General features: G+C 38.6%; 1 protein-coding gene across 3 annotated transcripts in view; it reads right to left on the minus strand.

The window, feature by feature from the left end:
• SLC39A12 (solute carrier family 39 member 12) overlaps positions 1 to 26,204 on the minus strand; it is a gene marked incomplete at its 3' end in the record, with an annotated part of 63,692 nt that extends 37,488 nt beyond the window's left edge. For all 3 annotated transcript variants that reach the window (XM_084254232.1, XM_084254231.1, XM_084254230.1), the window contains exons 1-6: positions 25,927 to 26,204; positions 16,602 to 16,883; positions 12,618 to 12,825; positions 11,818 to 11,990; positions 6,150 to 6,321; positions 1,526 to 1,698 (exon numbers count right to left, since the gene is read on the minus strand). In XM_084254232.1, coding sequence (XP_084110358.1) covers positions 1,526 to 1,698; positions 6,150 to 6,321; positions 11,818 to 11,990; positions 12,618 to 12,825; positions 16,602 to 16,883; positions 25,927 to 26,187 — 1,269 coding nt within the window. In that variant the 5' untranslated portion in view covers positions 26,188 to 26,204. The remainder of the gene's footprint in view (positions 1 to 1,525; positions 1,699 to 6,149; positions 6,322 to 11,817; positions 11,991 to 12,617; positions 12,826 to 16,601; positions 16,884 to 25,926) is intronic.
• Positions 26,205 to 26,316: the final 112 nt, after the last annotated feature.

A 26,316-nucleotide genomic window follows, 5' to 3' on the forward strand; every position in this document is an offset into this window, starting at 1 on the left:
CCCTCTGGCAATTAATATTTTGCTCTTATATTTTAGCACTTGTTTTTGTTTATTTAGTTCATTCGATGTTTGTTTCATAAGGCATTTGTCTTGCTCTGACTTATCTCACTAAGCATAATACCCTCAAGATCCTCTATATTGTTGCAAATGGCAATATTTCATCTTTTTTGATAGGTGCACAGTGTAAATATACCCATCTCCCTTATTCACTTATCTGTCAATGGACATTTAAGTTGTTTCCAATTCTATTGCTAGTGATACTGCAATGAACATGAAGATGCACATATCTGCTTAAGATTATTGTTTTCATATTCTTCAGCTATCTCAGAAGTGAGATAGCTGGACCATGTGATATTTTTATTCTTAATTTTTAGAGGAATCTCCACATTGTATTCCATAATGGCTGCACTAGATTATATTCCTACCAAAGTGCACACTCTTGTAGATAACTTAATTTTGATGGTTCAAATCAAAAGAGGTCAACAATAGTACTATTGTGAGCAAGGTCAAGGGTATAAACAAGAGAAAATGAGGCATCTAGAAACTAGCAACCCCAGGAAACCATTACCATGCTTCAGGCTGAAAGAGCAAAGGACACAAATGCCCAAAAATAGATGACTGAATCAAGAAGATGTGGTATATACACACAACAGGATATTACTAAAAAAGATAAACTCATGCCATTTGCAGCAACAGGGATGGAGCGGGAAGGGATTATGCTCAGTGAAATAAGCCAGAAAAAGAAAAGTATCAGATGGTTTCATTTATAGAAGGGATGGGGGGGTAGAAAGTAAAATAATTATCATTTATTATAATAAAGTGAAAATCAAAATTAACAGGCAACTATAAGCTAGAGAAATTATGCAGGGGGCAGGGAGGAGGGAGTAGGATCAAAACAGGGGAGGAAAGAGCACCAGGGACTATGGTGATGGTGCACAGATGAATGGGTGGTGGGAATTTCACAGGGACATCTGAGCAGAGAAAGCATGTATTGTACAAAAATGAAGAATGATGTAAATAAAAAAAAAAATTAAATGAAAGGGCAAAGGAAAGATATGTTACTGAAGGTCAAAGGAAGCTGAAACTGTAGCATTGCAGAGAATTAGCAGCTTCTAGTGCCAGTGCCTGAGCCAGGGGGAATTTGGGAAGAAACGCCCCTGCTATTCTTCCCTTCCGGCCTGTCTTTTCTGCTGGGCCTCCCCAATGGCTGAGCCCAACCTACCAGGGACCTGAGACCCACACAACCTTCAGGGGTAGAACAGGGAGCAGAGAATGGATATGATGAGGGCTGGGAGCAACTGAAGAAAAACTGGAGTAATATCTGACAGACCGTTCACACTTATTTATGGATTATTACTATATGTGTCCTGATATTTTCCTTAACAAGAACCTATATCTGGTGACCTTTTATTTCAATTTCAAAAATACGAATGCCATCTGTAAAAATTTTGCATAAACATCTCCAGTGGGTAAAGGTAAAAGGAAATTAGAAATACTCCATTTGAAATAGAAAATAGGGGGTTACCTGGGGGATAAGATGGAGGAGAGCATCCCCAGAAAGAGTCCCAACAGCCAGGCCCACAAAGAGCTGTAAAATAAGCCTGTAGTTCTCTTCACAGCTGTGGAAAAGGATCAGTGTAGTCCCGAGCATGGAGCCCAGTGTCAGCAGCACCACAGCCACAGTGCTGTAGCCATATTCTAAGTCAAAAGGAGACAGAAAACCAGTCAGAGCTCACTGTCCTCTATATAACCTCAGCTAATGAAAATACCAGAAGAATCCATATTATCATACAGCTTATTGGGACATGAAATTGTTTAAAAAGTATTAGATTGTGCAAAAAATTTAATTTTTAAGGAAAGAATAAAAATACTTAAATAAGAAAAAGAAAGAATAAAAAGACTCTTGCTAGTAGCCCTTTTGCTTTGAAGCTACTCCTCATTGAAAATCACTCTGGCAAGCAAGGAACTTGCTGAACTCCCAGACCCCCATCCGTCATGAATTAATTTCTCTCACTTAAACCATGACAGGCACTGGTCATGATTTTTACCTGATCACATTTAAACCTTTTGAAGGCAGGGGAGCAGTGCTACAGAGGGAGTATATCATTTGGGCTCATTGTATGTACAACATGAGTATTTACTTCCAAAAGCTCTCAAAATTACTTATAATATCAAAAGTGTCCATTATTATTTTCAATGACTAAATAGCTGATAGGATAAATGTGGACAAACTGCAGTTTGGGTTATTGTAATATTTTCTATAATCCCTAAATTGATTCTTTTTTTTTTATAAATTTTATTTTTATATTCCCCCATACATTTGCAAATGCCCCATTCTGACCCCAATCCTTCCCCTCCCGCCCCCCATCCCCCAAAAAGTGTCTCTGGTTCATAGTTTTTTGTTGATTTTGATTTTCACTTTCTTATATTCATTTTCCTGGTCCCTTATTTAAGTTCTCTAGATTCCTGCTATGAGTGAGACCATCCGGTATTTTTCTTTTTCTTTTTGGCTTATTTTGCTGAGCATGATCCCTTCCAGTGCCATCCATGTTGCTGCAAATTGCATGTGTTTATCTTTTTTGAATGCTGAGTAATATTCCATGGTATATATGTACCACATCTTCTTGATCCAGTCATCTATTTTTGGGCATTTGGGCTGTTTCCAAAGCTTAGCTATTGTAAACAGTGCTGCTATAAACATAGGGGTGCAGGTGCTCTTTGGAATTGATGTTTCTGTGACCTTTGGGTAAATACCTAGGAGTGGAATTGCTGGATCATATGGAAGCTCTATGTTTAGTAGGTCCAGAAATCTCCACACAGCTCTCCATAGTGGTTGGACCAGTTTGCACTCCCACCAACAGTGCAGGAGAGTTCCTTTTTCTCTACACCCTCGCCAACATTTGTTGTTGCTAGTTTTTTTAATATGTGCCATTCTCACTGGTGTGAGATGGTATCTCATGGTAGTTTTGATTTGCATTTCCCTGATTACAAGTGATGGTGAGCATTTTTTCATATGTCTGTTGGCCATTTGCATTTCCTCTTCAGAGAAGTTTCTTTTTAGCTCTTCTGCCCATTTTTTGACTGGATTATTTTCTTTGTTGTTGCTGAGTCTCATCAGCTCTTTGCAGATTTTTGTGATCAGTCCTTTATCATTAGTGTTGGGTGCAAAAATGTTCTCCCAGTTGGTGGGGTCCTAAATTGATTCTTTATTTCTAGGTTTCTGGGTTTTTATATTCATAAAACGCAATTTTTTTTTAGATTTATCCATTTATTTATACAAGAACTGGGGTACAGGCCTGATGCGCGGGAGAGTGAGAGGACTCATCAGAGACAGAGCGGGGAACAGAACAGGCAGACTGATGAAATACACTGCTGAGGGGATCAGCAGGCGAGACAGGAGAGGTCTGCAGCCCCATGTGGAACCCTCCCCGGATGGCCGGGATTGAACCGGCGCTGCAGAGGCTGCAGACAGACTCACAGCATTGCGCTCAACCACCTGCACCACCAGGGGAGGCCCCAGAAAATTAATTTTAATATTATTCAACTAAAACAAACAGGAGCAAGGAGAAGAAATAAAGGAGAAAAGGAAAAGAGATTAAAAGGGGAAAAGTGGCTTGAAGAATAAGTATAAAAGACTCCAGCATAAAGGGTTATTCACACTAGTATTCCTTCGTTTGCAGATATTTGAGTGAATACTGTTTTCTACTTGGAAATTACAAGTCATTGCAAACTGGTTTGTAAAGAATGAAGGAAAGTAATTATAAAATTCAACATTCATTTCCTTAAGTGATGACAGATACATAATAATTTAAATCAAACATTTAACTGGTAATGCCTTTTAAAACCCATCATAGAATTTAAGAAAATATCTATTTAAAGTTTATTATGATGGAAGATATTCCATTCTCATCATATTTGTAAATTTCTGGAAGGTGTATCCTCTACAAAAGATAATGTTAATGATACTAGCTGGTAACATGATATTGGGGTTCAGGCTGCCCCAGATTGTGCCACCTGCATTGCATATTGATTTTTCTCAACTAAAGTTCCTTAAGAGCTTATAAGTCTTCTTAGGTCCTCTGTGAGTCAGGGTTTACTTGTTGATGTGTCAATGACAGGCTGGAAACAATGAACTCTCTGCCTTTAGAAACCATGGGATCTGGCATCTTGATTGGAGTGTGGTGATTTACAGCCAGACTCTAGATGAAACTTTCCCATCATTATAATACAACTTGACCTATGATTAAATTCATAGCCACTCCTGAGCACCTACTTCAAACAGGTCTGACAGCTGATTTACACATAGACACAACCATCTTTCCTGGGAACCAGGCTGAATGTGGCACTGAGGCGCTGAGTTGCAACATATTCTATTTTCAAGCTATCACTGACCACCAAGCACTGAATTATTTAGCTGCTAACTTTTTCTTTTTTTTTTTAAGATTTATTTATTTATACAAGCACTGGGTACAGTTAGAAGCACGGGAGGGTGAGAGAATTCACCAGAGCCAGATTGGGGAGCAGAACAGGCAGACTGAGGAGAGCAGCGGATGGGGCAGGAGAGGTCTGTTGTGCCATGTGGAACCTTCACCTGGTGGCCAGGGATCGAGCTGGAGCTGCGGAGGCTGCTGGCAGCTTCGCAGCCCAGTGCTCAAGCGTTGCGCCACCAGGGGAGGCCCTTTAGCTGCTAACTTTTAATGAAGCTATGTTCCTCCCACTAAATGGGGAACTTAAACACATAGGTCTGTAGCTAAAAACATGGCATGTTTTTGCTCAAATAAAATGCCCAAATACCACTTGATTCTGTAGAATCCACTGTGAGTTAGAAATGTTTAGCTGAACAATTTGTCTTTTATGGGCATTGTAGACTACCTCAAATAGAAAGAAAAGCATTTCTGAAAAATACATAGAAGGCCCTCAGATCAATGGTAATATTTGAAACACTGCATGTGTTAATTGCCACATTTTTACTATTCATGTGGATGTTCTTAGCCTACCACTTCTTTTTTGTCTTTTAAATACATATTGCTTTAAATTTACAGGACACATTTTTGTTCATATTATGCCACTGGGATTTCAGGTGTACCTCATGAAGACTTGTGGTAGAACTCACCTTCTGCAATGAATCAGTGGAAATCAGATGAGTGCAAATATTGATCCCTTCACTCCGTGGAGCTGCCAGCCAGATGTGGAGTCTGGTACCTCCCCACAATGGTCACTTCCATCCTAGAAAATCTTCTTTGACTTATCCTAATGTGCCTTTGTTTTTAAATCTGTGTTATGATGTGAAAGAATGGGAAGCCCCACAGCATCTCACTACTTTCTCACAGTGTACAAAAAAAGAACGACTCAGGGAAATAAAAGATGGCTTGAGCTCATAAGTTGGCTGGGGATAGAAGGCATGACCCAACTCTGCATTCCTGACCCAATACTAAAGGTCATTCTCTTATACCATGACACTTCTCAGCTATGGACTTTTAAGTTGGTATGTGAGTGAGTCAAATATAGGGGAGCAAAATAAATTTATTTATCAATTGTAGGCAAAATACCAAATATTCAATGAAAATTATAAAGGCATTGAAAGGCATACTGGTTGAAGACTGGGATATGGGAATCAGCTTGCCTTGGTTTGAACCCTAACTTCATCATTTCCCAGCTGTGTGTCCCTGGCCAACTCACTTAACCTCTGAGGCTCAATTTTCTTATCTGTAAAATGGGAATAGTAAGAATATATAGCTCATAATGTTGTAAGGATTAAATGAGCTGATAAGTGTAAAGTGCTTAGAACATGCTTGGTATGTAGTAAGTATCCTGCATTCACCACTAATATTACTTACATTGTGTACATTCTCTTTTTTTAAGATTTATTTATTTACTGATGCATAGAAGAAACTGGGGTGTAAGCCAGAGGTGCAGGAGGTGAGAGGATTCACCAGAGACAGAATGAGAAGCAGAATAGGCAGATCTACTGAAATACACTGCTTAAGGGAGCAGTGGGTGAGACAGGAGAGGTCTGTTGAGCCATATGTAGGTTAGCTCCCTGGCCAGGGATCACACTCAGGCCTTAGCAGTGATAGCCCTGAGACTTAACCCCAAGGCCACTAGGGAGGCCCCATACTTCACTTTCTGAGTGAAAAATCAGAACTTACTCTCTAGAGTGGTGGGCGGCAGCTTTGCCTGTTGGTCCTTGGGCAGCTGGCAAGAGCAACTCAGCAGTTGCTGGATGATTCCAGGACTCATTTGCATAAAGTCTTCCTTAGAAATGGGTGAAAAGCTGTTCTGTAGAAATATCTCCATCAGCTGCCTAGCAGAGAAACAAGTCTATATGGGAAAAACATACATTATTACTAACTTCAGCACTAAACCAAACTCATCATCAATGGCTGTTCTTTTTTGGTAAGATTATTTTTTAACTATTTTTAAAAAGAACAACAGCTTTATTTTTCACCAATTCTTGAGTCTTGTATTTCTTTTATTATATAATTAACTATGCTATGTTTTTGAAATGACCAACAATTTACTGTATTCTATGCTTTTCTTCATAGCTTTTCTTGGTAATTAACTTTCTCTTGAAGTCAATGCTGGTTATGTATTTTTTTTAGCTTGTATTATTTTTCACAAAAGCATAGACAAAAGCAAACCCTAGAATATGACTATAGAACTGAAACTATCAGAAGGGGAAGGTTGGAGTGGGGGAGCAAAGTGTGGAAGGAGTCCAATGAACTAAGTTGGAGGACTTTGGGTGCCTGAGAAGTGGGTGTGGTGTGGCAACATACATCTGAAGAAGTGTGAACCCATCCCTATGAAATACATCCAGTGTTGTATGTTCCACATTATCTCAGTATAAAAGAATACAATGTCATTCCTGAGGAGTCAGAACTAAACAGAATGGCTAAAATGGACAAATGTAGCCATTACTCCACATTTTCCTGAAAACTTTCATCGCTATGTATTTCCAAAGTTTATTTTTAATCTATCAAAGTCAGCAATATCTCACTTTCTTTTTGAGTATTAGCATCAGGTAGCAGACTTTTATTTTCTGACAATACACAGCAGCCTAAGGGAGTTTAGATACTTTTGTTGTTTTTCAGTGAGGAGAGCTTTGTTGAAGAAAGTTAAGATGTCATATGATAACAAGAACTCTGAGATAATGAGATCATTCTCTTTAATACTCTGATTTAATAAACCTGTGTAGGCAACATGTATTTGTAAACGCAATAACAAGCAAATACATGAAAATGTGGATGCTGTGTCAACTAGCTGTTGTATAAATATTGAATGACTTGGCTACACTCAGCACTAGATATTTCTTCTCCACAAAAAAAAAAATTGAAGTCATTGTTATTACCTAATGATTTTACTGAATTTATGCAAATCTTTGAGTTTCTTTCATATTTATATGTGTATTCCTAAGAGACAAGTATCACAAATAAACAATAAGTATAGTATACAGATTGCTAAAAATGGCCTCTAAGTATTTGTTCATTTGGTAAATATCTCTTTAAAAAAGGGTAACTTCTACTTGGATTTTTGGTGTTTTTCCTATGCCTGCTCTTTATTAAAAATAACCAGTTCAAAATAATCCTTATGCCAGGGAGGAATATTTTGGGGCAGCAAATTCTGCTTCCCTGCATATGAAAATCAACACTGCAAAAAAGCTTAAGGAGAATTCTCATCCCAATACACAAGATTCAATATTAATTTTGGTGGCCTACAGGAATTTCCCATGTCAACACACAAATAGGTTTGTTAAGAAAACCTTACTAAGCTTGTTTTTGAAACAATACTTGGCTCTCTTTTGGGTGATTATGGATGAGCCTATGAACCATAATATCTCCTGAGTACACAGCAAGAGTCCTACAGAAAGTCTTTCCAAAAGATACAAATATAAAATGCCAAAGCTCAAACCCTATCTGATTGAAGCCTTTCATTTGCTCTGTGCCTACCCATTATTTTAATCATTTCAGTCAGTAAATTTTGAAGGAAAATAAAGATAACTATGAATTAATTTTCAAGCATCTCTATTTTGTTTCTTGTTTTTAAAAAAGAAGAGTATTAGGGGTTGATATTTTGAATATCAAAAATTACATTTAAAAGTTTTAATATATGAATGAGAATGATATGGCTTCCATTGGGTAACTTCTATTGAAATATGACCCCCAGAGCAATGTCTTTGTGGTCATTGATTACAGAAAATAAGGTATTTTTAAAAATTGGTGAATTATGAGTCTTGTCTAATTTGCCCTGATATAGAACACAGGGATTGCTAACAAAGGTACATTGCTAATCAGGATATAATGATGACATATTTGCTGTTTTTCCTCGGTGTAGATATCCTTAGGATGAGTCCAAGGGTAAAAAAAGTTTTGTTTTGTTACATGGAACAGAACTCACTCATTCAACAGAAACCAAGAGAAAAGGCAAAAAGATCTCCAAAACCGAAAGCATAAACTTAAAATTAGTCACCACTGTGTGGAGGAAAGGAAACTTTATTTTCGATCAATTTTTAAGGATTAACCTGGAAGACAGCAGTTCAGTGGAAAAAGGATTCCAGTAGGTGCTGCTGCTATTTTTCATGCCAACACCTCCTCCCCATTCCCCAAAGGTAGGATCCAGCTTATATGTCACTGGAACAGATGGGGTTCTTCTCAGTAGGAAAAAAGAGAAGGTAAGCATATTAGAGGAGCAAAGCATTCATTTTTGCCCACATATGGCAATTTCCTAGCACACTGACATACTTGAACTCAGGATCTTTAATGCTATGACAGATTCAATCTCTTTAAGAGAGAAAAATCTATCAAGAAAATGCCATTGCTTCTGTTGGATGCTGCAAGTTGCTTCAGGACACTGGAGACTTCCACATGGCAGATTCCTGCTAGTGATAGTCAAACTGACTGCAGGGTGCTTTTTCATAGCAAATATCTGAAATTTGCTGACTCAACCTCTGCAGATCTACTTTTCTTTGTACCCAATCTTTATTGATTTTTTTTTTCCACAATAGAATAGCCATACCTCAGTAAGAACTCAACTCAAAGCTGGAAAATCAGATCCAGAGATCTCTCTGTTGGGGTGGGAGGGGGAGTGGGGGGCACATGTTTTCTCCATTCTGTTTCCCTCTGCATATATCTATTTCCTTTTGGAGTCTAGCCTTCTCTCTTTTAGCAAACAAATGGCCATTTAGTTCTACTACTGAAGAGATCTTTCAGTACAAGAGCCCAAGATTGGGTTGAGTTTGCAAGTCCTGCTTGAGTCTGCAACCCATTACTGGGTTCAGTAATGCCCAAGACAGGCTCTCTTGGCTCAGATGCCCTTTTGTTTCAATCATTTTTGAGCAGGAGATAGGAAGTGACTCAAACTATTGAAACTGCTAGCCTGACCCCTGTGGGTAAGGAAGGTATTTCACTGTAAGGGATTTGGCAAGAACTCTAAAATCTTTCTACTACCAAAAAAGCAACAACAAAAAGCTAAATTTGTGATGTCTTCTCTTTTACAAAATTGTGCCAAAGACAACATTTGCCTTTGGGCTCCTTGTTACTAATGAAATGTAATTCCTTCATCATTAAAAATACTGACAATAAAAAAGGGAAGCTAGCAACAAATTTTGATGACAAATTCTTCATAATATGCTTACTGCAAAATGCCTGAATGGCAAATAAAAGAGTAAAGAGATAAACTTGAGCAGAATGCCATGTCTCTTTGTGCGGTTCATGTCAAGAAACTGAACAGTTTCTAGTTTTAGAATGTCTCCTCATAGAGTAAGGTTATGCTATTAAAAGCTTTTGTGCCCTTGATCTTTACTAGTTGTTCCTGCACTGTTTAGGTCATTGTTTTAACTTTTTTCTGAAATCACTAAACCAAATGTTTTTAAAGATGATTCACTATTTCTATAATATTCTAAAAATAAAATTTTAATAAAGAAGAAAATAGAAGGAAAAATTAGATTATCCAACAATAACCTGAAAAATATTTTTATTCCTTTACTTAAAATTTCAGTGTGTGTATACCTGTTTTGGTGGAAAATTTACCAACATATTACAAAGCAGTGGCCCTGAACTTTAGTTTTACGAGTCACTTGGAGGAATTGTTAAAAGACAGAGAGCTAGAGAGCTGGGCCTCCCCGGTGGTGCAGTGGGTTGAGCGCAGGGCTGTGAAGCTGTCTGCAGCCTCTGAAGTGCAGGTTCATCCCAGCCGGCCAGGAAGATACCCACATGGCGTGGCAGATCTCTCCTGTCTTGCCCTGCTCCCCTCAGCGGTGTATTTTGTCAGTCTGCCTGTTCTGTTCCCTGCTCTGTCTCTGGTGAATCCTCTCACCCTCCTGTGCTTCTGGCCTGTACCCCAGCTCTTGTATAAATAAAATAAATCTTAAAAAATAAGTAAATAAAAGGAGGCAGAGGGAAGAGATTCACGCTTCCTGCCCTTCTTAAAAAAAAAAAAAAGAAAGAAAGAGACAGAAAGCTCCTCATTCAGTTTATGGTCCAGAGAACATGCATTTCCAGCAAATCCTCAGGTTAAGTTGATATTACTGGCCTAGGGTCAACACTTCGAAAAAAACTGGTCTAAAGCACATCAGCAGGAGCCTCCCGTCCTTCAATATTAGGGTCCCATCAAGAGTCACAAGGTAAGTGATACGCTGGCAGACAGAAGAACAACTGTGGAAGAGGCTGTTTTGTTTATTTTGCAGAGTTAGCACGTGAAATAATTTTTACTGTTCTTAGAAGACACATTCCCTAAGTAGGCAATCCCTATGTTTTAAGACATAACCCTTGTTCTTTATGCAAATAGGGTCTCCATTGGCAAAATTTGTTCCCATCCTAAAACAGGTCCTAAAAAAGCATTTAAGAAAACTTCACAGAAAAGGATTAATATTGGTATCAACTCTTGTCATCTTCAGCTGAATATAATAAGCATGAGTTTGAAAGAATCAACTTTAATAGATGCAACAAAAATTTACTTTTTAAAATATAAAAAGCCAAAAATGTGATACTGTCCAACCACACATTCATAACTGAAGAGAACAACACTAATTATTTTTAGGAGTAGATAAGGAATTTTTTTCAATAGCAGTATTGCTCATCAAGACACATAATAAAAATAGTTTTATTTAAACCGACATCTCTCAACAATAATATAGTTGTTACAAGAATGAAATATGTTATCAGACAACTTAAGTACATGTGCTCAGTTTCCGTGAACTTAAGCAATCATTTACTGACTCCAACCCTCAATTTCCTCATCTATGAGATAGAGTAATATAATCTAACCTCTCACAGTTGCTGTGAAAATTCAATAAGGTAATGCACTTGAAATAGCACTATGTGTAATACATAGCAAGTATTACATAAATGTAAGCCATTCTGATGGAATAACTATTTCTCAGGATTTTAAATGATTAGGGCATGGGAGGATTCTATAGGCAAAGCTTGAGAAATGATAGATTCAGTAATATTAAAGAAATTAGGAGATTAATAAAATGATGGTTACTTGCACAGAGTACCTCATATATGTTTGTCAAATGATTCATACATTCAATATAAATCTCAAAGGAGAGAAGAGGTGTTTTTTCATTAAATATGTATGTGTGTATTGCTACATATACCCATGTATATTTCTGCAAAATATCTTGTTATCTGGTTGATGTCTGCAGAGATCCACTTGTAGAAGAGAAAAACCATGACTACTCTGTGAAAAATAGATTATTTTTAATATTTAAAGGAGATAAACATTTTCCTATAAGGTTTCTACAACACATATAAAACTTTCTCAGCTGGACTTCCTTGATAATAGCAAATGATTGTATAAGAATAATAAGGACAATACCTGGTCCCAGGAAACTGAGCCATCTTCTGACTTATGGTCAATGGATACAGACCGACTAGGGTAAACCCAGTCATGGATGGTTTTGTTGTTTTGTTTACTTTGAATTTGATGGATATTATTTTTTCTGATGCAGGCACTTTTGGTCCAGAGAGTGTTGAGGAGGAGGTCTAGTTCTAGAAATTCCATACAAAATCTGGCGTCACATAGGATAAAGACAGGTCATTTTCAGAAAAATCACAATTTTACATGGCCACAGCATAGATATTTTACTAAACTGATTTGGTTCTAATGAAAAACCAAAATTCACCCCAAACAAGAATAAAGACTATTTATTATTCACATGTGTATTAATTCCCTCACAAGATCTTGGCTAAGCTCTGGGGCTAAACCAGTCTTATAAAGATATTCCTACAATTGTTATCTCATTTCCAGCAATGGAGTACCTTCCAATGAGCCAACTAATTCTTTCTCTAGTCTTCTCTATAAAAATGTAAACAAAAGACAGAACTGGCCTAACCCTTGAGGAATTTATTTCCTCGAGACACCGTAAGTCCTCAGTAGAATAATTATAACCTTAATGTGATTAGGCCAATCAAATTATTTTCCTTTTAAGGATTTATATAGAAAAGAGGAAGGAGATGTTTGTCCTGAAAAGACCACCTGCACGGTCTTGCCACATGCTAAGATAAATGGTGTTTAATACATCGGAACCAATTCAGTCATGAAGAGTTTCAGTCTTTACTTTGAACAGAATTTATTTAGTAGGTGAGAGTTGGAAGTTAAATTCATGAAAAACTTACCTGATAGGTGGAGAGTATTTGTACTATTCAAGGAACTGAAAATATAGTCTGTAAAATAGTCTGGGGAAGGAAACTTTCTTTGTCCCAGACAAACACCTTGGAGGGACAACGCAATGATTGTTGCCGCCAGTTGAGGAAGTGTATTTTCATCAGCACCATCACTGCTTACTATTCCAGACTTTTCCTGCAACATTTTGGTTCCCATGCACTGAAATCAGATACAAGGTGAAAGGAAATTTTAACTTCTGAAGTTATTTTCATTAAAATATCTCTAGGAGTTCTGCCAGAAAACAAGAATAGTTCATCTAAAAGAGGATTGAATTGTTTTCTGGGCATATGACTACTATGATTCTCCAGTCTCAGATATAACTCTCTGGAAAAGAAACTCTGTTTCTTTGACTTGCATTATACTGAATTTTCTAACTCCCACCCCATTGCTCCTCATCTATCTGACTTTTCTCATTTCCCCTCTAATGATTTGTTTTCCCCAAGGAGATCCTCTGGCTTTACTGCTTAGTTCTTTTCAAGTATTGCAGCAGTCCAGGTAAAAATGGTGGTTATAATAATGGGGAAGAGTCAACAGGTTAGGGAAGTATTTGAGAGGTAATGGCAGTAAGACTTGGAATGGAATAGATATAAAGGGGAAATAAATTTATAAAATTAAATTTCTAGTTGGGCAATTATCAGGATGAAATGCCATTTATTGACATATGGAACAAAACAAGAGGATTGGTACTGGCTGCATTGATTAGTGACCTTGACTTTGGATATCCAAATGCATATTTGCAATATCCAAATGAATATTTCCAACAGCTTAGCATATAGATGACCCTACAACTCAAAGGGGAAATCTGGACTCACAGAAAAATTAGAAATAATCAATATTTAGATGTGCAAAATATTCCCAAAAGTATATAGACTGAGTAGATGAAAAACCGAAGGTGGAGCTATAGAGAACACCCAGATTTAAAGAATCGCAAATCAAGTGATCCTCCAAAAGAGCTAGATACAGAATATCTGGTGAGGAGAAAAGTTGGAGATAGAGCTTCTAGAAATCAATGAGTCAAAAAGAATTTCAAGGAGGCAGAAGTTACAAAAGTGGGAGAATAAAAAGTAGGACAGATGGTTGAGAAATAAAATGTACAGAGAGAGACTGAGAGAACAAGAACAGATAGTTCTCTCATAAAGCTCATCTATAAGGAGAAGAAGAAAGTATGTTCATCAAAAGAATAAAGGGAAGGTCACTGGGTCAATACCGTGTCTTTTGGCAAAGGACAAGGAGTGAAAAGTGACTGCTGTATTTATTCATTGTTGTTTTAAGATTATAATTGATGAACTTGGCAAGAGCATATTCATAACTGCAGTGGGGAGCAGAGTGGAAGGCTGAGAATCAGGAATCACAATTTTGATAAATTTGGAAAACACTTAAAAGAGTTCCAAAATGAAAATAACAAACTGAAACAATAACATGAACCTCAAGGAGATGGGAGATTTTCACGGGGGCTATGAAAGAGTGCTACGGAGGAAAAAGGAGAATTCCAACCACTGTTTCCATCCTAGAAGTCCTTAGATGTAGTCAAGAAGGCCGAGCTTCCATAAAGGAGGTAGGGTTAGTGGAGAATTATGTACAAGTCCTTGTTCATTTGCCATCGAAACAGCAAACAATTGAAAGTATGGAGACACAGGGGGAGAACATTAAGAGACTGAGTTGAGAAGCTAAGAAAGCAATGTATTTCTCTTGGTGAATGGGTAAAGTCCAGCTAGAGCAGCTGTTAGTGGGTTGGCCTATGGAGGTTGAGTCCTGTGCAGGCAGGGATGGGGAAATGCTAGTACTTTTGGACTTGGATTTCCAGCACCTTCTGTGACCTGACACATCCTAACTGGAGAGAATAGTATGGTCTCTATTCCAATAAGCCTGCTGTAAAAGTCTAGATTAATTGATTTCCTAAAGCAATCCCAGGTTAACGGGGTAAAGGACCCTCCAGGAATTGGAAACAGAGGTATCCTCCAGAACATTGGTCTGTGGCCTAGCAAAGGATTATGGAGTTGAATCTTTTTGATGGAATATGCAAAAGCATGTCTATGCAAAATATTGAATTATTTTATTCTGCCCTATAAATATTGTATCTCACAAACACTTGGAAGCCCAGGTATTTGCAAAATGCATTGGATAATCAGAAATCTGCCTTGAATACATACACACCATCTACATTTAAGTGCCACTTAACCTGCATAAAAAAAGGCAATAACAAAGGATGACTAGAATCCTAGTGACTACTTCACATCAAACTTTTATCTATAGGTGCCGCATGGGAGAAATTATATGTAGCATACCTCTTTATTTAAGCAGAAAATGGAGTTCTATGACAGAAGCCCATTTTCTCAATTGAAAATAGAAACAAAGTTGTGACCAAATTATGAGATTAGAATTACTGAAATGATTTTCAAAAAGTCCTTAATAAATAGTCTTTCCATTTATTCTGCCAATAACAAGAGAGGAGTAAACATATTTACAGCAGATTGGAGGATTGCTTACTGGTCATTAGGCTGTAGCATTAGTGCACAGAAAACTAGAGCTCCTAGAAGCCAGAATGAGGCCAGGAATCAAATTCCAGCTATACATGTTGCTAGAGATTGAATGTTTATGCACATCCCCCCCCCATTCATATGACGAAATCCTAACTGCTAATATTAGTGATAATATTAGGAGGTGGGGGTCTTTAGGGGGTTATGAGGGTGAAGTCCTTATGAATGGGATTAGTACCCATATAAAAAGGCCCCTTCCACATTCTGAGGACACAGTGAGAGGAAGACTGTTTATGAGCCAGAAAGCAGACTCTCACTAGACACTAAATCTATCCAGTGTCTTGATCTCAGACTTCCTACCTTCCAAAACTGAGAACAAAACTTCTGTTGCTTATAAACTATCCAGTTTTTATGATGTTGTTATAACAGCCCAAACAGACTAAGACACATGTTAATGAATAATTCAAGGAAAAAAAAACATGTTGCTCCATACTGTTGAAAACTTGCGGATAGATAGCTCTTCAATTTATTCTTTAAGAAAATATGGCTTAGGGCCTCCCCAGTGGCGCAGCAGTTTGAGCGCAGCACTGCAAAGCTGTCTGCAGCCTCTGCAGTGCAGGTTCGAGTCCCAGCTGGCCAGGGAGATACCCACATGGCGCGGCAGACCTCTCCTGTCTCACCCACTGCTTCCCTCATCAGTGCTTTCGGTCCGCCTGCCTGTTCTGGTCTCCACTCTGTCTCTGGTGAATCCTCTCACCTTCCCATGCCTCTGGCCTCTTGTATAAATAAAATCTTAAAAAAGAAAATATGGCTTAAAAAATCTTTAAGTCAAGCAAACTTTGTCTGCTCAGACTTCCCACTGCAAGGCAGAAGGCCAGTTTTGCTGGAACAATAATGAAGTCCACAGGGGACCAGGCTCCCTTTTCCTAAGAGTGGGAGCTGTGACAGAAGAAAAGCACTTGAACGAACCCCTTAACATATGCAATCAAAAGTCACAAAAGAGATACTGTCTAGCACTGACTGTCATGAACAATGTTATTTGCAAGCTGCTTCTTTGGTGAAATAACTAATCATAAATTTATCACTCTCCAACTGGTTCCACCTTCTCCATCCCTGGCCAGGAGACAAGGAAGTAGACACTGCCCTCATCACCACAGCTCAGTCCTGGGAGTTCGGTCACAATCACACATGTTTAATGCTCAGGAACTCAAGAGAAGCAAGCTGGCCCATCACCTGAGCTACCTTCCCACTACCCACCTGATTTCTGGCCAAAGCTAACCTTAACTAGTTATTACATTTCCCTTCTTAGATTCAGAATTTTTAATTATGTCACCATACACTATAACCAAAAATCACAAGCACTTACCTCTCTTACGAGTCACTGAATATTTTAGGGCCAAATAAGCTCTGAGACTGTGTCTTTAGCAGTAGAGCCAGTCAGCTATTTTGCCCTCTTACCTGGCTTCTGGAAGTGTCAAAGTACTGCCTGGTGAAAGCCAAAATATCTTCTGTCTCATTCTGTGAAAGGAAATAGGAGTCTTCATCCTGCCTGAGATTGAGGAGACTGTGTAGGTAAAATTTATACTCTTTATTACTCATGTTGAGTTTTAAAGAACAGATCTGTTCCTGATGAATAATGTAATAGAGCAGGAGGAGAGAAACTCTCTGGACCACTTCCTCTCTGAGCTGTTCTTCAGAATCTCCTCCAGCGATTAATAACAGAGCATCTGGTTCAAAGCACTGTGGGAAGAAAAAAAAAACAAAAAACAAAAAACAAAGCTTAGCAAATACAATCAACCCTTGAACAACGTGGGTTTAACTGTGTGGGTCAACTTACCCCTGAATTTTCTTGTAATCAGGCCATGTAAATTAAGTGTGTCGATAAAAACAGTACAGTGCTGTAAACGCATTTTCTCTTCCTTATCATTCTCTTAACATTTTCCTTTGCTTCCTTTAAGTATACAGTCTATAATACTTGTAACATACTGTATTATTGGTAAGGCTTTCTGTCAACAACAGGTATTAGTAGTTAAGTTTGGGGGGAATCAAAATTTATAGGCAGATTTTTGACTGTGTAGACGAAGGGGTTGATGCCCCTAACCCCGGAGTCGTCCAAGGGTCAGCTGTAGTTCTAGAACACTAGTGATCAAAGGCTCTCCATTGCTTTTTATTGATCCCTTCCTATGAATCCCTTTCTATGGATAGGAAAGGCTTCCTATGAGAGCGGCTAAATAGCCAGATTCAATTAAGAGAGGCATGACTAGACATTTTAGTAACAATGATGTCCTCCAAAGGGGCCCTTGTCCCTTGGAGTGCTTCTCTCTTCAAGTACAACACCATAAGTTATCTATCGGTTGCCTCAGAGATACATTCCCCAAACACTCAGTCCAAAATAGAAAGCCCCCACCCACCCCATGTCCTCCAGCACAGGACTGCTCCAAGAAACACACAAGTCACTAATCTGAGCCACACATTGAGAACAACTTAAATGTTCTTGTGGCCATATTTTAAAAAGTAAGAACAGGTGAAATTAATTATTAATAATATATTTTATTGAAACCTATACACAAAACCAATCATTTCAATATGTAGGCAAAATTCAAAAAAATTAATGAACTACTTAACCATATTTTTTGTTGTGCTAAGTCTTCAAAATCTGGTGTGTATTTTACACTTACGTGCATATCACAACCCAGACGAGTCATACTTAAGTGCTCACACAGTTGGTGGCAGCTCTAGCACATACAGTCTTTATTTTCTTCATGGCACTAAACAAGTGGCCCATTAAAGAGGAGTTTCATCTGCTTTGTGCACAGTTCTATACTCAGCGTCTAGCACAATGCCTGGCACTTACGAGGTTTGAAAATGAAATGAATGAACACCATCTGCTTCTCTTTTATCATTCCTAAGAAAATTACTAAAAATATTTCCACAGTGCTTTATTTGTTTCACAAATCAGTCAGACACCTAGCTACTCTAATCTGAGAAGTTCATGTAGTAGAAGGTGTTTGGGATATTGTGAAGGCACAGTAAGAAAATCATAGACACAGGGGGTAGTGGAAGGGAAGCTTTCCCAAGAAGACAGAAGCTGTCTTTCTTCACAGACAGTTGGGAAGCCTCTGAGAATCCTCCTGGGACTTCAGAAGCAGTCCAGCCTCAGAGTGAAAGCATCAATTAATGCCTGTTCTGCACTTGATCTTAGCCAAAAGGCCGAGAAGCATAGGGGGTGTCTGTCCTGAATCCCAGAAGGAAGGTCCCGCTGTGGGACAATTTATAATATCATTGATCTATTTTCTTCTGCAGTGGAAATTTCAGAGGTTCTAAATGCATGTATTCTGTGTGGACCCCTGGGTGACTTCTAGTACATACCATCCAAATCAAGAAAAAACATGTCATCCATCTCTACAGCAACACATTAATCACATTCTTCATAAGCCACACAAATTCCAGTCTCTTGCCAACCAAACTGCAAGGGTAAAAGAACTCAGTAACAGGGAACACGACTCCCCACCAAGATCAAAACTAAGATGAAGACCTAACTCCCTGGCCCCATTGAGAGCTGTTGATAGGACTCATACCTACACCCAAGGAGGTAAATCAATGGAAACAAAGTGTAAATAACATTCTTTGTGCCAAATAACCTCCCTGAAACCAAACTATTGGTGATATTAGAAGCCAGAAGTCCAGGACACCTGATCTATTCAGGTATAACTTGGTGTATAAATCTAACTGGTGCTGGAAAAGCCTGGATCATGAGTTTTTCAATAATGTGATCACATTGCATTTTTTTAAATGGAAAAACAAAATGTCTCCAGCCTATAGAAAAATCCCACAAAAATAAAATGCTTAGCATATCTGCTTAATACAAAATATGTAGAGTACCAATTACCCAATTATATAATGTTTAGTGAATAAAGTAATAGGTACATTTGTGTACAGTATACAAGAATGTTGCAGAGAATCAACCATGTTTCCTTCTTTGAGGATGGTTTATCCAAAGTATATGCAAAAGTTGAGTTTAAATGAAAATAGCTTACGTATCTAAAGTTACACAGCTAACAGTAGTAACTGCTCAGCCTTAATTCCTGCTCTGCCAATGATAGACCTTATTCTTTTATGCCTTTGTTTTATGACACTGAGCACAACAGCTATGAACACATCTATGGATTTGATGTGCAGTCCCTTCACCCTGTAATTTATTTCCCTTTTGTTTGATAGGAAGAGAGATGGATTAAGAGGCTAGGAGATTGTAAGTTACAGTTAAAGGGTTAAATGAGTTCTTTTTTTAAAGATTTATTTTATTTATGCATACAAGAACTGGGGTATAGCAAGAGGATAGAGTGGGGAGCATAATAGGGAGACTGATTGAAACACACTGCTGAGGGAGCAGTGGGCAAGACAGGAGAGGTCTGCAGTGTCATGTGGGTAGCTCGCAGGCCGGCCAGGGATTGAACTCATTCTGCAGAGGCTGCAGCCAGCTTCACAGTGCTGTGCTTAACCCCTTGCACCACCAGGGAGGCCCCCAGAAGGCTTAAAAGAGTTCTTAATGATAAACTTTCAAATTGATTATTTGAATATAGAGAGGCTACTGATTTTTGCGTGTTGATTTTGCATCCTGTTACTTTTCTATACACAAACAATCAATCTGAAGAAGAAGAAATCAAGAAAACCATCCTTTTATAACTGAAACAAAAAAAAATCAAATACTTGGGAATAAACCTAACAAAAGAGGTGAACTATACAAAGAAAATTATAAAACACTGTTAAAAGAAATAGAAGAAGACACAAAGAAATGGAAAGATATCCCCTGCTCATGGATTGGAAGAATTAACATTATTAAAATGGCCATCCTACAAAAAGCAATATACAGATTCAACGCTATTCCAATAAAAATCTCAATGACATTCTTCAAAGAAATAGAACAAATACTGATGAAATTCATATGGGACCACAAAAAAACCATGAATAGCCAAAAAGCCCTATGATGAAAACAAAAGAGAAAGGAGGTATCACACTTCCAAACTTCAAGCTATACTATAAAGCCATAATAATTAAAACAGTTTGGTATTGGAACAAAAACAGACATACAGACCAATGGAACCAAATAGAGAGCCCAGAAATAAAGCCACATTTATATGGACAACTAATCTTTGACAAAGGAGCAAAGAATATACAATGGAACATGGACAGTTTGTTCAATAAATGGTGCTGGGAAAACTGGATGACCCCATGCAAAAAAATGAAACTAGACCACTACATCTCACCATGCACAAAAATCAATTCAAAATGGATAAAAGACCTGGACATAAGATCTGAAACCATAAAATATATAGAAGAAAATACAGGTAAAACTCTACAAGACATACATCTCAGTGACATTTTTAAAGACTCATCACCCAAAATAAAGTCAAGGAAAAGATAAACATGTTAGATTATGTCAAACTGAAAAGCTTCTGTACAGCAAAAGAGACATTAACCAAAACAGAGAGACACCCCACTGATTGGGAAAAAATTTTTTCACTCCATACAACTGATAAGGGAATGATCACAAAAAATATAAAGAACTCACATGACTCAACAAAAACAAAGTAAACAATCCAGTCAAGAAATGGGCAGAAGAACTTAAAAGACGTTTCTCCAAAGAGGAAATGCAAATGCCAACAGGCATATATGCCTGTTGAAAAAATGTTCAATGTCACTTACTATCAGGGAAATGCAAATCAAAACCACATTAAGATACCACCTTACAATGGTGAGAATGGCACATATTAAAAAAACAAGCAACAAATGTTGGCAAGGATGTGGTGAAAAAGGAACACTCCTACATTGCTGGTGGGAGTGCAAACTGGTCCAACCACTATGGAAAGCTGTCTGGAGGTTCCTCAGTCCACTAAAAATGGAGCTGCCATATGACCCAACAATTCCACCCCTAGAGAGCTACCCAAAGGATACAAAAACATTGATTCAAAAGAACACCTGTACCCCTATGTTTATTGCAGCACTATTTACAATAGGCAAAACCTGGAAACAACCCAGATGCCCCAAAATTGATGAGTGGATCAAGAAGATGTGGCATATATACACAATAGAATATTATTCAGCAATCAAAAAGTATAAACTCATGCCATTCGCAGCAATGTGGATGGAGCTAGAAGGAATTATGCTCAGTGAAGCAGGCCAGAAGGAGGGGCCTCCCTGGTGGCGCAAGGGGTTAAGACGCAGCACTATGAAGCTATCAGCAGCCACTGTAGCATAAGTTTGATCCCCGGCCAGGGAGGTGACCCACATGGTGCAGCAGACCTCTCCTGTCTCACCTGCTGCTCCCCTCAGCAGTGTATTTCAGTCAGTCTGCCTATTCTGCTCCCCACTCTGTCTCTGGTGAATCCTCTCACCTCCTTGCATCTCTGGCCTATACCCCAGTTTTTGTATACATAAATAAAATAAATTTTAAAAAAAGAAATAATCAGAAGGACAAAGAAAAATATCAGATGGTTTCACTTACAGCAGGAATATAGGGGAACCAAATAAGATGTCAGTATAAAAAAACTAATAATAGTACAAAGCACAACAAAGCAAAAACAGATAATTATAAAGCAGACATCCTGCAGGGGAGGAGGAGGGAGAGGGATCAGAGGGAGGGAGGGAGGGAGGAGCACAAGGGACTGAGGTGATGGTGCATGGGTGCATTGGTGAAGGAATTTCCATGGGGACTACACCTGAGGGGGTGAGGGAAGCAAATATTGTTTAAAAATGAACAATGATGTAAAAAAAATTTTAAAAAATTAAAAAAAGATACACTTTCAAGTGCTATTCAGGTTGTTTGCTGGGCTTAGGTAGGTAGGAAGAAATGGATCGATGATGCAAAAAGCACACATGGTCTGGACATGGTTTGACAACATGAAGTAATGTTTGGGACATTTCATCCCATCCAAGGTGCAGGGGCTTCTCCTTGATGTTTATGCTGCATAGATTTCTAGGGTTGCAATAGGACAGGCATGGAACAACAGACAGTGGGGTAACATCTGCCATCATGTAGATGTGCATTCCAGAACTGGATTGTAAAAAGTATGTAAGTGGAAGGTAAGCTGGTTTCTGATTTGAAAAATCTTCAATAGTTGTGGAAGCATTGTATTTGTCTGACTACAAATTTCAGTTATGCTAAATGAACAAACATTGCCTAATCTTTGCTTTAACTTTTTGAGGTGTGTTTTAAAAAAAGCTTAGTTGTGAGTTGAATGACTGGGCAGAAAACATGGTGCCCTTTTACAACATTTGAATACTAGACAGCGTACCTGGATACAAAGAATGCTGTAGAAGAGCTAACAAACATAGACATGACAAAAAAAACACTGTGAGGATGGGTAGGGCACTGGAATTTTCAGTTCATCACCACAGATTTGCTTTAGGTGTTAAAAGTTAGGTGTTTGAGGTGCTAAAGCAGTGGTTCAGCTGTGTTTGGGAGAGGATGTTTAATAAAATTTTGTCAGTACTGCTACACCACAGGCACTAAGATCTGTGCAAGGTGCTGACTCTAGTGAAATGATTCTTTGTTAAGGAAGAATGGACTGATTCAGGAATAATCCATTGGTTTTACTTTTAATCTTGTCAGGTGGAGGCATAAGGTTTAAGAGGGAAAAATGCAGATTCTGGAATGGTTTTAAAGACTATAATAAAATAAACTTTGAGAAAAAACTAGTTAAAATGCAAGCAGCCCCCCTTATAATTAAATGAACTATCCAGATAGTTGGTAATCATGTGTGGATGTCCCCCACAGATATAGCAGGTTAACTTCTCCAATTGTTTCATTTAATTTTGTTTATTGCTTATGCCAGTATAGACTCTGGGCAACAAAAAGCAATAGGAAATCTTTCTTCATTTACAGTAATAAGGCATTATCAAACCTGTAGGATAAAATTTAGGGGTTTTACACACAAAATTATTTAGAATTTGATTGGTGTTATAGGTAAATCCACTGGTCTCTTTCAAATTCTTAAATCTGAAAATTCTTAAATCTGTGGCAAGAAGAGAACTAACAGTTGACTGTAAAATACAAGAGGGAAATTGCACTTCTTTTTCCTGTGAAGCAAAAACTGGGAGGATGTCAATTGAAAGTAGGCACTGGCTTTTGAGGGTCTTTACCAGATTTAATGACATTTCTGAGTGACCCAGAGCAAAGTCTTAGCTGAGAAGAATTAAGATAAACTTGCTAGATAAGTAAGCTAAGATAAAACTTGACACTATCACATGAGAGATCTGACAATGGGGGGAGGGGGAACATTAAAACAGTGGTTGTCGTCCATATAGTCCCAACAGAATCGCCTGGAGAGCTTGGTTAAAGCCGGGAGGACCTGGGGCAGTTTTGGGAAGGACTGAGAGGTGGCAGGAGGCGGATGCTGAAGAGCATCTTCTTTCTGGGCAGCATGGAGGCACCTCACAAGCACTGCTCCAGTGTCCCTGATAAAGGAACGATCCCAGCATGGCTGTAAGGTAGAGGGACTGTCAGGGGACAGAGACTGCTTAAGGGGATGGGATGAACTTGAGCTCCCATGTCCAAGCTCATTCATACAGAGCCCCGTGGTCCTCACTGTCTTTCAGGTGAGGAAGCCTAGGTTAGAGCACCCTAGCAGCTAACAAGTGCCAGGTAAGAGTTGGCTGACGCTACACAGCAGGTTCTTTTCCCTTCAACACACCCGGACCTCTTGTAGGGTTTTAGTTTTCACCATTACTGAAATGGAATTTATTCTTTTTGAGTTATAGCATCCCTCATTAAAACTCCATTGTAACCCTTCTCATTAAAAATAGGAAGAAGCCACCATAGAGCAAGACTACCCATTACCGAGACCTCAGCTTAAATGGATTTATTTGTAAATGCACAGTGCTCTCAAATATGTCAGGCTGATTTAAGAAAATGAATTCAGATTTTACCTAAATCTAATGTAAAATTGGGAAATTTTTTACTCCCCATTAATTCAAGATCTATACTTTCTTCTTTTTGTCAGACATGTAAGGATACAGACTCAAACACCTTTTTTAACCACAGAATTTCTAATATGAATCTTAAGCTGAAGCCCTGAGGTTTGCACCAGAACACAGGTACTTGGGAAATTGATAGGACAACTGTTTCTCCCTGGAGTTTGATGAATAACATGGAGAGACTATGTAGGCTTCCTGTTTATGGGCCATGTGGGTGATTGCAGCTTTCTGAGTGACTCCGACAAAGAGAGCCAGCAGCAGCAGCATGGAGGCAAAACTAAAAGACAGCTTCTACGCTAGGAAGGCAACTAGTACAAACGGAAGCAAAACCAGTCAACCTCTTGATAATGTCACAGAAAATGTTGCACCAAAAGTGCAAAACAACCTCTCTCCCCTCTAAAAAATTGGAGAACAATTTTGCATGTTTATATTTCCCCTGCTAAACTAATTTTCAGCCAGCCTTAATAAGGCATTTCGTGTCATTAGAGGAGAACATTTCCCTGAAGCAAATTCTCAGAGGACATTAATGTGATATGACTCCCACTTATTTCCAGTGGGAAGTCTTATGCTGCTCTATATATAAATTAATGTCATCACAGATGAGTCGCCCACTGTAACACATGTTTTCTCTGGGAACCCTTGGGAATTTTACTAATTGTTGAATTATTTATTGTTTGCACAGAGCAGAGAAAAATTCTCTCCATTAGCAAGACCCTTCTGTCATGAAAAAAAACAAAGCACTGGGCCAAGAAATGTTTCCTCTATAACTAAGCATAATTGAGAAAAATCTGTCAAAATTTATGGGGGGCTCAGGGAGAGTTGTTTATTCCTTCTTTACTTCTTTCCTTCTTCCTCTCCACCTTTCTCTCGCTCCCTCTTTCCTTTCCTCCTTCCATCGTCATTAGTGGGTTCATTCTGATAAAACTCGCCAGCCAGAAAAGGGAGGTTGAAGAGTGTTTTGTCTGTGGTCATTTTAAGACTTGGGTTCTCACCTCTTGTGCTGCTCCTGTCCATCCCCCCAGCATTAGAATTTTACATTAAATGCTGATTTTATATTACTACTGATTTTACTCTAAAGTGACCTGTAAATATTATTAAAAATTCCATCCTTTGCAAGTTAATTCTCAATCCCTGGAGCAGGAAATCCCAACATGGGTATTTTGCAAAACCTACCCTGGTATTGCAGATGGGAGTCAAGGTTGAGAGTCACTCTGTGGACTAGGAAAAGGCTGGCAGAGGGGCCACAAGAGCCACAGGTCTCATTTCAGTCCCACCTGTAGTACTTTCCCTCCCCAGCTCAGAAACCCCCCACCCCTTTTAAGAAAATTATCCAACTTATTAACTACCCACCATGTCAAATGTTAAACAACAACAACAAAACAATCAATCTCCAGGAGAAAGCACTTAAATATCAGGTCACTCTCATGTTGCTATAAAAAATAGTATCTATCTAACCAAGCATGTGCAAGTTCATTGTAAGCTCAGAGAAAGAATTAAGGAAGGAAGAAGAGACAACTAAAAGTTCGCACTTACAAATAAGTATCTCTAAGCTTGCAGAAGTGTTGTAGAAAGGCTTATATAAACATTACCATTTTGGTTAAAAAAAAAACAACAAACAAACAACAAAGTCGGCCTATCTTTCAATACTGAATAACTTACTGCCTCCAAATATGAGAGTTACCATACCACAACGCACTGCCCACTTGTGTGTTGGAAGATTTATATTTGACTTTGCTTTATCGAAGTAAATGACAAGAGAACACATTGCTCCTTTTTGAACACGGCACCCGATTTCACTGCCTTTACTAACCAGATTGCAGTCTGCTTGTGTTCGGCTTATCCTCCGTGGGCATCCAGTTTTCTCCAACAATGTTTTGATGAGGCTTCTTGAGTGGTTCAGCAGTGCATGATCACCAGCAGAGAGGACTCTTAGCACTTCTGTCAGTTGACCTGGACTCCAAGTGCCACTGCTGCCCAGGGCCAAGGGCTTTTCTGTCCCAGTAGAAGAAACAAGGCTGAGCAGAAGAAACAACGGCCCCCAGATAACAGAAAGCTTGGTCTGCAAGCACATTTCCACTTGTCATTTACCTAGAGTCTGTATTTGATGGAGATGGTGAGTTGGTGTGCACGGTACAAAGTTGTCACCAGAGGAATTTCTGTGATAATGAGGAAAAATAAAGGCTTTAATTATCAGGACTGC

This window comes from Talpa europaea (assembly GCF_964194135.1).
Source record: "Talpa europaea genome assembly, chromosome: 14".
Taxonomy (NCBI): domain Eukaryota; kingdom Metazoa; phylum Chordata; class Mammalia; order Eulipotyphla; family Talpidae; genus Talpa; species Talpa europaea.